General features: G+C 39.7%; 1 protein-coding gene and 1 non-coding gene across 10 annotated transcripts in view; both read right to left on the bottom strand.

Annotated features, from left to right (window-relative positions):
* NPNT (nephronectin) overlaps positions 1–16,566 on the bottom strand; it is a 76,586-nt gene that overhangs the window by 20,679 nt on the left and 39,341 nt on the right. For 4 of the 9 annotated variants that reach the window (XM_043438329.1, XM_043438322.1, XM_043438323.1 and 1 more), the window contains 6 exons: positions 16,289–16,381; positions 11,093–11,212; positions 9,658–9,777; positions 7,691–7,825; positions 7,263–7,385; positions 5,482–5,877 (listed from right to left, as the gene is read on the bottom strand). In XM_043438329.1, the coding sequence (XP_043294264.1) occupies positions 5,482–5,877; positions 7,263–7,385; positions 7,691–7,825; positions 9,658–9,777; positions 11,093–11,212; positions 16,289–16,381 (987 nt within the window). Of the gene's footprint in view, positions 1–5,481; positions 5,878–7,262; positions 7,386–7,690; positions 7,826–9,657; positions 9,778–11,092; positions 11,213–16,288; positions 16,446–16,566 lie in introns of all 9 variants that reach the window. The other 5 variants (XM_043438324.1, XM_043438325.1, XM_043438327.1 and 2 more) reach the window with 2 other exon arrangements.
* LOC122422409 lies at positions 11,785–11,877 on the bottom strand. Its single transcript, XR_006263815.1, has one exon. It is a non-coding gene; the product is annotated as a small nucleolar RNA SNORD116 (small nucleolar RNA).

Here is a 16,566-nt window from a genome sequence, read left to right as displayed (position 1 = left end):
GTATCCAGGCAGGCAGCCCACCAGTTAAATCTGCCTTTCTTGCTCTAAGTCTGCCCAGTAATTTTCTGTCCTCCCTACACCTCCTTACTACATCCCCACCAGGTTCTTTGAGTCCAAGATCGACCCACTGGTTTCAGAAACCACGCAAATGAGAGCTAATGGGAGAGGGCTATTGGGTGTGTGGTCTCTGTAAGTCTTAGTTCAGCCCAGCCTGATCTGAAGTGGGCTACAATGAACTCTGATCCCAACAGTTAAATAATCCCATGGTTAAATCCATTTGGGAAATGATGCACATTATATGCCTCTCCAAGAGATTCACAATGACCACTAGCATATGGAAAAGTCCTACACTTAACAAACCTATAAGTTGACTAAACCTGCAGGCTTACTCAGTTGCTCAGTCATGTCTGACTCTTTGTGACCCCACGGACTGTAGCCCACCAGGCTCCTCTGTCCATGGGATTTCCCAAGCAACAATACTGGAATGGCTTGCCATTTCCTCCTCTAGGGGACCTTCTCAACCCAGAGATGGAACCTGAATCTTTTGTGTCTCCTGCGTTGGCAGGCAGATTCTTCACCGTGTCACCTGGGAAGCCCTAACTAAACATCAGTTCAGTCGCTCAGTCGTGTCCGACTCTTTGCGACCCCATGAATTGCAGCACGCCAGGCCTCCCTGTCAGTCACAAACTCCCGGAGTTGACTCAAACTCATGCCCATCGAGTCGGTGATGCCATCCAGCCATCTCATCCTCTGTTGGCCCCTCCTCCTCCTGCCCCCAATCCCTCCCAGAATCAGAGTCTTTTCCAATACATCAACTCTTTGCATAAGGTGGCCAAAGTACTGGAGTTTCAGCTTCAGCATCAGTCCTTCCAATGAACACCCAGGACTGATTTCTTTTAGGATGGACTGGTTGGATCTCCTTGCAGTCCAAGGGACTCTCAAGAGTCTTCTCTAACACCACAGTTCAAAAGCATCAATTTTTCGGCACTCAGCTTTCTTTATAGTCCAACTCTCACATCCATACATGACCACTGGAAAAACCATAGCCTTGACTAGACGGACCTTTGTTGGCAAAGTAATGTCTCTGCTTTTTAATATGCTATCTAGGTTGGTCATAACTTTCCTCCCAAGGAGTAAGCATCTTTTAATTTCATGGCTGCAGTCACCATCTGCAGTGATTTTGGAGCCCAAAAAAATAAAGTATGACACTGTCTCCACTGTCTCCCCATCTATTTCCCACGAGATGATGGGACCACATGCCATGATCTAAACATAGGATCTCAATTTATTCAGCCTCAGAATATACACTTGCCTAATATCCCAGAAAACTAATGTTCTGTGAAACACACTTTGAAAAGCATCCGTCTGTCCCATTAGTGGAGGAACAAGAATTTCATGCTGTATCAGGTAACTTTGAAAATGAAAGTGTTAGTCCCTCAGTCGTGTCCAACTCTTTGCGGCCCCGAAGGCTGTAGCTCACCAGGCTCCTCTGTCCATGGGATCCTCCAGGCAAGAATACTGGAGTGGGTTGCCATTTCCTTCTCCAGGGGATCTTCCCAACCCAGGGATCGAACTCAGATCTCCTGCATTGCAAGCAGATTCTTTACCATCTGAGCCACCAGGGAAGCCCATCAGGTAACTTCAGTGTTGCTTAAATCACGCTAGGGCTAGTCCTGCAAATATATCTGATTATAAGTCTGTTCACACAATCTGAAAAACCTAGGGTTCCTCACGTTGAAATTTTTAAAACACACATGCTTAATATTCCAAATCACACATAAAAGTTATTGTCTTAATCACATATTTAAATACTCCCCATCACAGTCATGCCTATAAAATACAGCAATCTTTTACATTTCATAGTATTTAATAATTCACAAACATTTTTATTTGTATTATGTTTGATCCCTGAAGTACTCTATGAGAATGTTAAATACCACTGCCATTTAACAGATGAGAACATTCAGGTAGAAAACAGTAATCTGTTCAAAGTCACTGAACTCATACATAATAGAGATGAGAATCAAAACCGTATCTTCTGATTCAATGTATTCTATCCTCAACAGTAGCTAAAAACCTCTCATTCTCATATGCCTCAGTCTTATATTCTTTTCCAATGTCTTTTGACTGTTTTTCAACATCATGCTTAAAAATTTAGAAGTATATTAGATTTAGTTTTCCAGAGAATGTTTTATTTTAAAAGCTACATTAAGCTTCATCAGCCTAAGAGAAAGAGCATAAGTCTGAAATAGATTATTTGAGGATAGACTATAAGAATCAATAGTCTATTGAATAGTTGAGAAATAGTTTAATCCAATACAAAAATCCATTTCACTTCATTCAACAAATATTTTTCAGAGCCTACTATGTACCAGGCATTATACGACCTACCTAAGGGGAAAACACCTGGTGAGTAAATACCTGCCCATAAATCTGCACTATAACATACCTGGCAACCAAGGGGAAAGATTTAGATTAGAAGAACATGTTTTAAAAATGCCCCTTGTAACCAGCTCAGATCTGAATTATGTATCTTTGGACCCTGTGTTTTAAGACAGACTGTGGAAGCAAAGAATGTTTAAAGGACAAGGCAAAAATATTGCGAAATAGGTTAAAAAGTTGTATTTCTAAGAAAAGATTTATGAGCAGGAATTTCTGTTCATAAAAGAAGAAACTGTTCACAAGAAAACAGTGGTGTAACTTCCTAAGATGCGGTCTGGAGACAATGACCAATGAGGGCTGTGTTCATCAGCCCTCAAGACCTGACAATACTCAAGAGGTGTAAACTATGGGTTATAGTACTTTTCTTCTTTGGTTTCCTTTTAGAATATCTTTATAGTCTTTTCTTGGGGGACAATACATACCTACCCATGCATACATACCTAAACATTTCATATTATAAAGAAAAGTTCTGTTTAACCACCTCTTCCCTTAAACATATGTATCTTTCAATGTAAAGAAAAATACAGTTGAAGTAAGGGGCTATTTGGAGACTGAGCAACAGTGCCTGTAACTAACATCACCTGAAAATTCATGAAATGAGGAGAGCCAAAGTCTGTTCTCAGACCAGTGGAGAATAAGGATGGCTTAAGAAATTATGAACTTAGGCAAACTCCAGGAGATAGTGAGGGACAGGGAGGCTGGATATGCTGCAGTCTATGAGGCTGCAAAGAGTCAGACACAATTTAGTGACTAAACAACAACAACAGCAAGAAATTATTATGCCAGAAATGAAGAAAATATCCCATGAATAAATGGTGTTGAACTAAAATAGTGCTAAGGTTCCTTTGTTTTCACAATGAATTGAATCCCAGTTGTTTGTTCTGAATTAAAATCTTAGAACCGCTCCCTTACTTGGAATATATGCTATAGTCTCCAGACAGCAAATTAAGAAGTTTCCAAAATATCCTCATCCATGCTAATTTAACCAGCAACTATGACTGAAGATGAACTGACAGTGGAATTTAATTTTTGGCAGGAGTATCCCAAAGCAGCCACGCTATCTCCAGCATCCAACAGCCTTGGCATGGGATCAAGGTAATTCTTTCTGAGGGCATGTCTTTAAGATCACACTCTCTTAGAACGAGTGCTCTCAAACATCACTGAAGCCCTGCATCTGCCCAGTTTTATCCTGCTAAATCCTATGGGAGAACTTCAATGTTATTTTTAAATTCATATGTGTGTTGGTATAGAGAGGAATAATGGGAAGAGAGACTTTAAAAAAAAAAAAAAGAACACATTAAAAGGCTCAAAAAGAGGTTGAACAAAGCAAATTTTGTTCTAGTAATAAGGGGACAACCTTGTCCCCCCTTTCAAAACTTCTTTACCTATAGTCTCTATCTTCGTTGACATCCACTAAAAATCTGGAATCTTGAATCCAACCTGGCTGCCGTCTAGATCTAACCACCAGTTTACAGTAAATACAAGGGGTAGTTGGCCAGTTTTTCTCATCAATCCTTGGCCCAACCCGCCAGTTTGTTGGTGGTTTATTGCAAATGCTATGCTGCTTCCTACCCTTGTGCCTCTGTTGTGCTGTGCCCGTGAACCATGCCTCCCTTTTTTTAATCCCCTCTGCCCCCTTTCACTCAAGAAGCCTCCCCATTCCCCACACTGTCCCTGGCCAGTTAGGTACCCCTCTTCTCTACCTCCACTGATCTCCCACTAACTAAGTACTACAGTTATCTTCAGGGCAACTGTCTTTTCCATCAGAGTATATGCTTTTCTATTTTACCTTCGTACCAGTGCCTAATACAGGGCCTGCCATTCTAAAATGTACTGAAAATGTTTATTGGTTGAATGAATGAACACTTAGATTAAAAGTTAAATGGCATGTGCTATATTAAGCTCCCCATCTCTGAAAGTTTTCAAGTAAATCTGAATAGGTTAGGAGAATTCTCATACTGAATAGGAGCTATGATGTACTTATTCTTTCCATTTCCACTCACATTCTTAGTTGCCCAATTGACAGACTTTCATATAGCCCTTTATAATATGTAACAATAGGGATATATGTCTTATACTATGTATAACTAATTCTTATTCAAGACATGGCCTGTGGCTAACACAAAAGACCACAAACAGCCAAAGCAATCCTGAGAAAGAAGAACAGGGTGGTAGGCACACACTTCCTGACTTTAAGCTATACTAGAAAGATACAGTCATCAAACAGCATGGTACTGGCATAAAAAGAGACATTTAGACCAATGGAACAAAATCAGGAGCTCAAAAATAAACCCAAGCACATAAGGTCAAATAACATTTGACAAGGGACCCAAGAATACTTCAGTCTGTTTATAAATGGTGCTGGGAAAACTGGATAATCACAGGTAAAAGAATGAATCTAGACCCTTATCTCATACTACCCACAAAAATTAGCTTGAAATGAATTCAAGACTTGAACAAAAGACCTGAAACCACAAAACTCCTAGAAGAAAATAGGAAGAAAGTTCCTCAACATGGGTCTTGGCAATGATTTCCTTTGATGGGACCTAAAGCACAAGCAAGAAAATAATAAGCAGGATGACATCAGAAAGCTTCTGCACAGCAAAAGAAACCATCAACAGAATGAAGAGACGAGGAAAAATATTTGCAAACCATATATGTGGCAAGGGGTTAGTATCTAAAATATACAGGAAACTCATATAACTTCATAGCAAAAAAAAAAAACAAACCCAATAATTCAATTAAAAAGTGGGCAGAAGACCTGGGTTCAATCTCTGGATTGGGAAGACCCCCTGGAGAAGGGCATGATAACCCACTCCAGTATTCTTGCCTGGAGAATCCCCAGAGACAGAGGAACCTGGCGGACTACAGTCCATGGGGTTGCAGAGAGCTGGACACAGCTGAGCGACTAAGTAGAGCAGAGGATAAGTCAAACCATGATGCTGCACGTCCTTAAACTCCTACAATGCTGCATGTCAGTTACATCTCAGAAAAACCGGGGAAAAAATCCCCCGAAGTGTGGCAGCATTTATGACTTACTGAACACATCTCCTCGCGGTTTCTGAGGGTCCGTCTGTATCCTGTTGTCGACCGTAATCTCTCTGGGCGCTGTGGTGGCGACTGGTGGCATGGTTGTGAGTCTGGTGGCCGGTCTTTCCGGGGCTGTTGCTGGCGGAGGTGTTCTGAGCTCGGTGGGTGGGGGTGGGGGTGGAGGGGGTGTAGGCTCTGGCATTGGCCTTGGTGTAGGCCTTGCTGTTGGCTTAGAAGCGGGCCTGTCGGTAATGACAGGAGGCATGTACGGTGTCTTCAGAGGCCACCTAGTGCTTCTGACATCAGGAATCCAATTACTGTGTCCTCCATCACCCTTTGAGATGGTACCATTTCCCTTTGGTACATGAATAGGACCTGAAGGTTCAATCATTACTCTTGGAATATCTAGAAGAGTAAATATATTTCAATTAGTGCATAACCATCTCTCCTTAAAAAGAAAGATATCGAATTGTAAAAAACAAACCCATCAAAATACCTCATGCCAATGAGGCTTACTTTTTGCATTTAGATTATTCCCCTAATGTAAGTCACACTGTTTAAAAAAAAAGCAAATACTAATGTGTATATATATAATATATACATATATATACTCATAAACACATATCACATAAACATATCTGGCGGATGTATACAAGAATTATTATTGTGTTTCTATAGTGAAATGTATCGAAACACAGTTGAGTATTTGTAAAGTAGAAAGAAACAAGAATCAATGAGATTTTTTTTTTAAATGCGGAGATATTCTAAAATTTTAAAGTATGAGAAATGTATATTTAGAGTCAATGTTAAATGCCCCCATGGTACATGTATAATTAGCAATATAAAATCATGTTTAGAATTGTCTAAAGACTAATACTTTTCTCTTCCACACTTTATATAAATTCAATTCACACAAACACATTCTCACTAAATGTTCTATTTGTTGTTTTATATTTGGTTTTCCTTCTCCTTTACTAATTTATACAATTGCTTTTTAGAAAAATGTCCAGAGATCATGAAAATCATCTGTGGAAACTTTGTCCTTGATTGTATTCACCAAAAGGAATTAATATTTAATCTTCCTGGAATGATCTACTCCAGACTGGGAGTATAACTACATGACCACCCTTCAAAAATCCTTTAATCCTGATTTTATGCCCCATGGTCTTCAGTAAATATTTTACTACAGAAATTTTTAATTTATCTATTGCATGAAATATATGCTAAATTGTGGCCTTTGGTTTGTGAAACTTTCATTTTGGAGGGTATTTTTTTCCATGTTTATCTACTAACATAGCCATACTACAAATAGAATGTATAAAGTTTTAAAAAGTGAGACAGTTCTGAACATAGAGAAAATACAGAAATGCTTTTTTTATAGCAGAATTGGAGGCATAAACCAGAAGAATAAAAATGTACAAAATGTTCAGATTATCCCATTATTATAATTTAATGATAATGATAAATATACATTTATTTCTGACTATAACAAAATCAAATTCTCAGGAAGGGCTCTAAAATGTCTTACCAGCTAAAGAGACGCTATTGAGAGAGTTTAGTCAAGGAACTGAATGCTTTTTTAAGATTAGAGTCTATCCTTGAGTCTTTAATTTTTTAAAACACCTGAGCAAGTGATTTTTATTTGTGGAAATCACAGACTAGTTTTACTAGCTATGAAAAACGATATTTCTTTGATAATTAATCTTGTTCCTTATCTTCTCTAGCAATGGCCTTTGTGTAACCCTGTATTTCCTGCTGGAATTCAGAGCTGAGAGAGAAGCATGACTCACACACACAATTCAGTCCATCGCCCTGGTATCCGTCTTTACATTTACACTTGTAGGACCCGTGAATGTTGTAACATCGCGCAAAGCTGCTGCACTGGTACTGCCCAAGGGAGCATTCATCTATATCTGCATCAGGAAGTAGGAAAAGAAGAGGTTTATTTAGGAGATAAATACGATGACTCACAAAAAATACATAGTTTCCAAAAAAAAATGTCTCTTTTTTGCAATGTGAAGGTTCACGTAAAATCGCAGATAAAGGGAAGAAATAAAGTACATTTGCATCCAGAACTACCAGAGTTTGAATTTCACGTCTGCTTAATTTAATTGCCAGTAACCTCCTGTGCCCTTGACATCCCAGTCATCATCATAATTAAGAGATCTTTCCGCTCCAGAGGAAAAAACAACACAATGAAATGGTTGGGGTTTATTACCGTGACATTGGTATTTGCCTCCTATGTACATGAGGTCGAAGCCTTTATGACATTTGCAGATGTAACTCCCAAAAGTGTTCACACACTGCCTGTATCTGGGGCAGGAGGCTCTTCCAGTAGCACATTCATCAATGTCTAGAAACAGAAGCCAACTGCATTTTAGGAAGAGCACCGCATGTTCAAGTGGAGTAGATTTTAAAATAAACAATTAACTGCCAACGGTTGCCTGACGTAATGGCTCGTCATAAATGTCATCCGGCTGGTTGCCCTGGCAGGCAACATAAATTCTGTATCTCCAAATTTCAATTCATCCTTCCAACCCAAGCTGTCCTCCTCTTGTACCACATCACAGGAGGCACTACACCTGTATCCCCCTGCCAGCTCGAACTAGAAACGTGAGTCATCCTTGACAACCCTATCTCCTTAACCTCCAAATCATCGAGCCCAGCTGTTTCTTACTCTGGTAAATTCTGTGAACTCATTTACTCTGCTCTTCACCTACTGCCATGACCATAATCCAAGCTCTCCCAGGATAGACTATTATAGGAGCCTCCAAACTGGCCTTTCCTCTGCCAATCTTTCCCCCTCCAAAGCATTCCCACTCAATCGCCAACAAATGATTTTATTAAGACCTAAGAGGGCTTCCCCGGTAGCTCAGATGGTAAAAAATCCGCCTGCAATGAGGGAGACCTGGGTTTGATCTCCTGGAGAAGGGAATGTCTACCCACTCCAGTGTTCTTGCCTGAAGAATTCCATGGACAGAGGAGCCTGGCAGGTTACAGTCCATAGAGTCGCAAAGAGTCGGACATGACGAGCAACTTTCACTCTCTAGACCTATGAAGGGATTGTTACCAAGCTCCAAACTCTCAACTGTTTCTACTTGCTTTCTGAATACATTCCTCATTCCTCACCATGTCTTGAGTGACACTGTAATAAACAGTCCTCACCTCTCTCACTGGCTGTAACTTAAGCCATCACCCCTCATACTGTGAACTTAAGGGTATGGTCTTCTTTCTTTCCAAACCTCGAAGAAGTCAGCCTCTCTTTCACTGCAGTGCTCTCTAACATGTTCACCTGATTCTTCACATGGCCAGCGGTCCAGGCCTTACTTTATGACTCTCTTGACCATTATTTTCTAAAACAGATCCTTTCTGATTTTCACTCTTAGCACCTCATATTAACAGTTGGTATTGTTTGTAATTTCACTGGATATTTCTTTCTTTTCTGTCTCTCCCATTAAAATATAGGTTTTGTAAGGATTAAAATCTGGTCTGTCCATTACAGCCTAGTACTTAACAGGATCTGGGATATAGAGAGTACTCAATAAATACCACTCGAGACCCCAAAAACCTCCATTCACTCAGTGCTTACTACATGCAGGGTACTACAAGGTTAACTTACTAGATGCTAAGCTCTTTGCATCCATGATCTCATTCAGTCCTCACAAAGGTTCCATGTGGCATTACTCCCATTTTAAAAATGAGAAGACTCAAGCTCAAAGAAAGGAAGTCTCTTACCTAAGGTTACCTATCAAGTCTCTATGACAGAGCCAGGTTTGAAATCGAAGCCCACACTCTTATCTTTACCACCTTCCTAATTTACAGGGGAAAAAAATTGAATCCTTGAGCACAGTACATACAGTCTAGCCCTGTCTACCTGCTCAGCGTCAACACTCACTGCCTCTTATATCCTAGAAATACTAAGCTTTTCTTGTTCTCTGAACACTGTGCTCCCTCTAAACTTCATCGCCTCTGCACATGCGGTTTCCTCTGCCTGAACCATCCTCCTGTCCCTCGCAAGGTTTTCAGAGAGAGAGGAGGTCCCCCTGTGAGACATGTGATATCCTCTCAAAGGCAACTAATTACCTGATGTTATTTAACTGCCCTTTTCCCTTCCCTCCATCACATTTCATTTTCTTCCTTACCCTCAAGAGGCTGCTGACAGAGATGCTTGGTCTTACAACTCACCCACACAGGTCCTCCCATCAGGGGCCAGCTGGAGGCCAGGAGACGGGCACTTGCACCGGATTTGACCTTTGACAACATCACAGCCATACTGACAGTTTGCCATGGAGCATGTCAGGGCACCTGGAAAGACAGTGACTGACTGACTCAGAGAGACAGAGAGCGTGCCTGGGACCTAAAATAACAGTTTTCTACTTATCCTGAAATCAGTGACACTGAATCAACAATGAAGACAAAACGGGCTTAATGCTCCAACAATCTAAAAAAAAGTCAAAAATAGGAGGAAGGACACAGAGACCTTCTTCCCTCAGAGGTGATTAAGAAGTGAACCAGTTTTGTTAGTATCTGGGGAAGACCCTTAATGCATCTGAAGAACTAAAAGACAAATGTAAAACTTAAAAATTATCTGGAAATTTTTCCAGTGGCCAAGCCAAATAGAAAATTGAGGTTATTTTTCCAGATTACTCATATTAAGTGCTGGTCTTAGCTAAAATATCCAAGTAAGTGTCTCAACCATCCCTTAAATGTCTCCAGGTACAGCACATTTCCCAGTGAGTTGTACAAGGATAGAGGATTCTAGCATCCCTCCCACTTGTTCATAAGCATAAACTCGCCTCACTGCAAAAAGTTCCATGGTAAATATGAAATGATAAATAAAATTAGCTAACCTTTTTATTTTATAAAATGCAATCCAATTAGAGATAGCTGATACCTACTGATAATTAACTGATCTAGCTGATAGTTCAGTAAAAATAAAATTCAAGTCATTAACTATTAGATATCCTATAACCGCAACCTCAATTCAACATTCAGCCTGCAGAGAATTTTAGGCCATTGTCCATTTATAAAACACATCCAAATGATAGTAGGAAACATCATCCATTTCTTTCTTACAAAGACACATGTGAAATCTACTTTTAAGTTATTTTAAGCTTTTTTTTTTTTTCATTTGACCTATGGTTTTTCAAGAAAAAAGTCATAACTTAGCCTTCAGACTATTATCAAGAAATGTAAAACTGAAGTGAGTGGGTACTTATGGGTGGTTTATACTCAATAACCAGGCTGGGTGGATTCCCTACCAGCCAACAGTTTACTGTCCAGCCTTATGGAGAGCACAACAGTCCTCAAATGGTCACCAAGGTTCTTTTTCTACATGGAACAGTTCTAAAACCAGATGGAAGACAGGGGGAAGTGTGCTAGGAATAACATCAGAAGACCATTTCCAAATCAGTTTGACGCTGGCACCCATGGTAAAAGAATGCTAGACATCTACAGTGGGCAGCTCTCATCCTGGTTTTCCATTCCTCAGGCACACATACAAACACGCGCTCACATCCTGCTTCGGAGGAGGGTTAGGAGGCCACTTTCACACACTTGCAGGGCACAGCGTGCAGTCAAGCCCAGAGCACTTATAAAGCAGTTAAGATTCTTGACATACTTGAGCAGGACCCATCCGGCATAAGCATGTATCCGTTGAGACAATAGCACTTGTAGCTGCCGTAAGTGTTCATGCACCTGTGCTTGCAGGGCCGCGGCTTCAGGCCACACTCGTTTAGGTCTGGAAAGAACGGGGTGGAAGCAGAAAGATGACAAAACCTCGACACCACTGCGAACCACTGAAAATGCTTCTCTATGCTGAAGAATGAAGGGAAAAAGTCAATCAAGCTACAGTAACCAGCCGTAAACATAAGACTGTTTGCTCACAGTGTCTTCATTTTAATGCTGGTTACATTAGAGCCGTGAAAAGTCCCCTATCAAAGGTGACTGGAAGCCTTATAACAATGGCAGGCTGTGTGAATTTCTGGGGCTTAAATAATCTAACGTGTGATCTCTGTTTACAGAGGACAGTTGAGATTCTCCTCACTGACACATACATGGTTTATCAGCCCTAGAAAGAGCAGTGCACACACCATCTATCTGACTTCAACATCCTCAAAATATCTGGGGTTATACTACTAGATTCACTCTACTTCAATTTCTTCTTGTCTCTGTTTAAAGAAGATACTGTGTGAACCCATCTTAGTTTACAGAAAGTATACGGATTTTTAATATTAGACTCCTTTGACCTTCCTAAAGAAAGGCTACTCTTTTTTATTTTTTTTTATTTTTTATTTTTTTTTTCAACGTGCTGGACCTCAGTTTCGATGAGGAGACGGTAGTGAGTTCTCACTCATTTTGTTCAGATTTTCCAAGGAATGCATGAGAGGGTGTCGTCATCGATCCAGGCTACTCTTTTTTAAAAGGATAGAAGCTCAATGAATTAGAGTGATCACTGTTGAGGTTCCTCTTATTCACAGTCTATAAATTGATCTCAGATTAAAGAAGAAGCTTCAGTCTCCTACTATAGTAAAGCATTCGAAATACAAAATAAACTTAAAAAAAGATCCTCCAACATTATTTTCATTCATTCTCCAGTTGGGAAGGGGACATAGAAATACAAATGGACAATACGTAATGGACTATCATCCTGTATTTTAGGTTTACTGGTTTAAATATCAATATGAAGGGAGTTAATGAACTTCACGTGATACTTTTCCAGCCTCAAGTGAAAATAAATCTCATGACAAATATACACTGAAACACTAATGCCCCAAATACAGATTTCATTAAAAAGAAATATGACATGTTTATTTTGTCAGGACTGCCAGCAAAGGCACCTGATTAGCCTAATTTAATTATCTATTAATCCATGTCATCAAATTGGAAATATATCTAGTTACAAGTTGTTTTCAAATCTAACTAAATTTAAATCTGAGCTGCTCATTTATTAAAAATCTATATATATTTATATACTTAATGTAACCAAGTACATTGTTTTTGAAAACCATCAAATAGTTATTTCATATAAAAATTTTAAAACTATTTTACCAACTTAAAACTATTTTGCCGACTTAGTCTTTTTTCTAACCTTTACAAAACTGTAAGCAGATCCCCAGCTGGGTGAAGCCTGGGGAGGTTACATAAATAAACCAGATACCTTCATCATCTCCTGTGCTTTCTTTAAACTTCATACACTCTTGCCCAGTCAAGGATATTCAAAACAGAATCATAATTAAAATATTTTTCAAAAAATTTCCTCAAAGAAACTATTTTGCAAAAAATTGTTAAAAATCAGTAAAATTTTTAAATCAATGAGAAAAGACAGAAATTAATTCCACTTCTTATATTCTTATACCTTGTATTTCAATATTTATTAAAAATTAGAGTCAAAGTCTTTTCTCAAGTTCTAAGAGCTAATTATGATGCCTAATGTGTCCCTGAAGATTCACACCTCGCTTTGATAAATCCCTGACTGATATTATAGTAAATAGTATTTAAATCTGAATATATTAAGAGAAAGGCTTTGTGATTTAAGTATTCCTCTGTACTAAGCAGGAATAGATTAGTACAAGAAAAAATAGAGTAAGACTGAATTCCATACCTCAAGAGAAGTATATTGATGGATATAAAACATGTCAATTAAGAACCCTTAGGTTTACTCTTAAAGAGAATCAGAAACTTCTGTGGGTTCCTGATGGGATTGGCTAGATGTTTATAGCACCAGGCAGCTCGTATACAAGGCATATTTAAGCCAATGGAAATGTCTGCAGACACTATGGCCATGAACTAAAGCTGATGCCCAGCTGAGGCCGCTCCAGTCTTGGTGAATCAAGTGCCCTTGAGGATGGCCAAGAGGGTCTTTACAACTCAGACTGGGGTTGCTGGTGGTCTTCCATCAAAGTTACCTTTCCCTACCCATAACAAAAAATACATTTAGGGGTTAAGAATCATAAAACTGAAAGGAAATGATCAGTAAGATATCATAATTCCTATAAAAAAGACCCAAACAAACCCGAGAATCACCTATGAAATGATATGGAAAATGAAATAAACATGCAGTATTCAGGGGGGCAAATATGGAGACACGTGTTGGCTATTTTACTATTATTAAATTGACACATAAGTGTCCAAATAGGCTGAAAGCAATTTGAGAAAGCTGCATTCTAACAGCTGGTGACAGGCTGGGTGACACCCCCTGACAGCTGGCCGCTGTCCACGTCCTCAATGACTGCCACCATCGCCCCATCTGCCACACGAAAGTCTCTCCTAAAAATTTCCCACTGACCCTTACAAAACCACTGCAGAAATGATGAAATAGAATTCCACAATTATCCACGATTTTCAGTATTTACCAAATATTAGAACTCTAAGGCAGGGCGCTTCAAAAGATTAAAAGCATCTGGTGTCCTGTGATGAACTTCCTTTTCCTCAATATTCTTTATAGAGTTTCTAGTCTATGATTACTATATTGTACTTTATTTCTGCCTGCAATGCAGGAGACTCAGGTTCAATCCCTGGATTGGGAAGATTCCCCGGAAAAGGAAATGGCTACCCCTCTAGTATTCTTGTCTGGATAATTCCATGGATAGAGGAGCCTGGCAGGCTACAGTCCATGGGGTCACAAACAGTAGGATATGACTGAGGAACTAATACCTTATTTTCTTATTGACCTTATAAAATTGAGTTGACGTTTCCTGCTTCCAAAATCTCTAGAGTAATAGGCCTTGTAACATTTTTATTACTATCAAATTAAGTCAGAAATTTGAAAATGACACTTCCAATTTATAGGAACGGCTCCTACAATAACTAGCGGATTATAAAGAGCAGATTATAGCAGATTATAGCAGATAATAATTTATAGCAGATTATAAATTCCCCTTGATCGCATTTCTCAGATCACTCTTGGAAGCTGACAAAAGAATGTAGGAAAGAAAACTTGTGTCTTTATTTCAAATTTACTTAAATTTTGCTCTTTCTGTAGAAGTTTGTAATGTAATATACTTCGTAAGGAAAATCTATCATAAAAAGATGAATGACTTCTATCATGTACCTATCTTATCACATCAAGGACAGAACTTTACAATTAAACCACTTACATTCAAATACTCATATTGTTATATATACAATTCTTAAGGAGTGTCTATTACAGTCAGGAGTATATTTGAGCAAGTGGGTGAATTCAGGAGCTTGGATTGGGGGAGGGGGGAAGCGGGAAGGAGCTGGTCCAGGACAAAAATGCAAGCTGCATAGCATTATAATTACACTTCAGGAAGAAAAACGAATCAGAAATTTTATTAGCATGCAGACACTGAAAATTAGCTTGAAAATCTGGAAGAGATTCATTGAGTAAAATGATGCCATGGATTTTTAAGGAATATCATCTTTCATTCATTTAATGTAATTTGGACCTTCTTTTTCTTCCTTTGAGGCTTAAACTATGCAATGCCTCAGAAGTCTAATAAGCTTTTGCATTTTGTCTGACTCAAGTAGAGGTCACAGGCAAACAGACCTCAGTATGTCAACTGTTATAACTCTTACCCTTAAATTTTCAATGATTCTGAAATTCATCCTATTGCCCTAATTTCTCGATCCAAATCAAGTTCCCTATGAGCACAGGCAGTAACCAATAATTTAAATGAATTTAATTCAGTCATTCTAAGTTTCTAAATTTATGAGGGAGGAAAAAAAGTCTTTCAGAAATACTGTAAAGTTATACTGCCATTTAATTTTTCTACAAAACTTTCCAGCCTAAAGAAGATGTTAATATTTTTGGTGTTTCTATTCTCACACCAGCCCTGCAGGTGAAAAGAACAGGAATTACTCTATTATTAATTGGTATGCTAAGATTTGCTCAAAATTATAGAGCTACTTGGGACTTCCAAGGCGGTGCTAGTGGTAAAAGAATCTGCCTGCCAATACAGGAGATCCAAGAGACACGGGTTCAATCGCTGGGTCAGGAAGATCCCCTGGAGTAGGAAATGGCAGCCCCCTCCAATATTCTTGCCTGGGAAATTTCATGGACAGAGGAGCCTGCAGGGCTATAGTCCATGGGACTGCGAAGAGTCAGACATGACTGAGCACGATGACAGAGCCTCCTAAGGCCTGTGCTGTAACCAGACTCAGACTTTCTAATATCACAAGAAAGTGAAAGTGAAGTCACTCAGTCATGTCTGACTCTTTGCAACCCCACGGACTGTAGCCTACCAGGCTCCTCAGTCCATGAGATTTTTCAGGCAAGAGTACTGGAGTGGGTTGCCATTTCCTTCTCCAGGGCATCTTCCCAACCTAGGGATTGAACCTGGGTCTCCCACATTGCAGGCAGACGCTTTACCATCTGAGCCACCAGGGAAGCTGGTTCACCAAAAGAGGGAAGCTAACATATGGTCTGATTTCCAGGTGACCTAAAACTCTACACCCCAAATGTGGTGGTGGGGAAGAGGACTTGCACACTTCTAAAATCTATTCAGCAGAAGTCATCAAAACCCCAATCTCAGGTGCTGTGGAATTCCTGACTTCGCCTACATAAGAAAACAGAAGCTACTTTGTCATCTGATTCTCCGAGAAACAGTTTGAAACTCAGAAGAGAAGAAAGGCAACGGGTACGTGAGGCAGGGGAAGGACAGCAGAGGCGCCAGGCTTTTCAGAGCACAGAGAGTTGGCACCAGGTGACAATTCCTGCCACTCGCTTCGCATGCTCAGGACACGGAGGACTGGGTGCTCCTGGGGCAAGCCTTCAGGACCCCGGCCAGAAGTGACAACACCGCAGGAAGCCGTGCAGGTGGGGGGCAGGCCACCTGAGGTAACGCACGCTCACCCCTTGAAGGCACACTTGTGGCTTGATGATCCGGGGGCTGTAAAAGAGGCTGTTCACTGCCTTGGTCAAGAGGAGTTGGGTAGAGGTGTTCGTCTTCACACCAGGAAGAAGGTAATAAGAGTCAACTTTGAACTGATGTCATTTTAGCCCTAAAAATCTTTGCAAGTATACATTAAACAATTACATAAAGTTGGTGGAGTTCAAAAAGAATGCTTTAGATACTTTACACAAATACCTTTCTAGTTCTTCTCACTTCTCTTTGTCAGTTTTAATTTCTG

The sequence above is a fragment of the Cervus canadensis genome, chromosome 19, assembly GCF_019320065.1.
Source record: "Cervus canadensis isolate Bull #8, Minnesota chromosome 19, ASM1932006v1, whole genome shotgun sequence".
NCBI classification, from domain to species: domain Eukaryota; kingdom Metazoa; phylum Chordata; class Mammalia; order Artiodactyla; family Cervidae; genus Cervus; species Cervus canadensis.
This window is presented reverse-complemented; position numbering and strand designations above follow the sequence as displayed.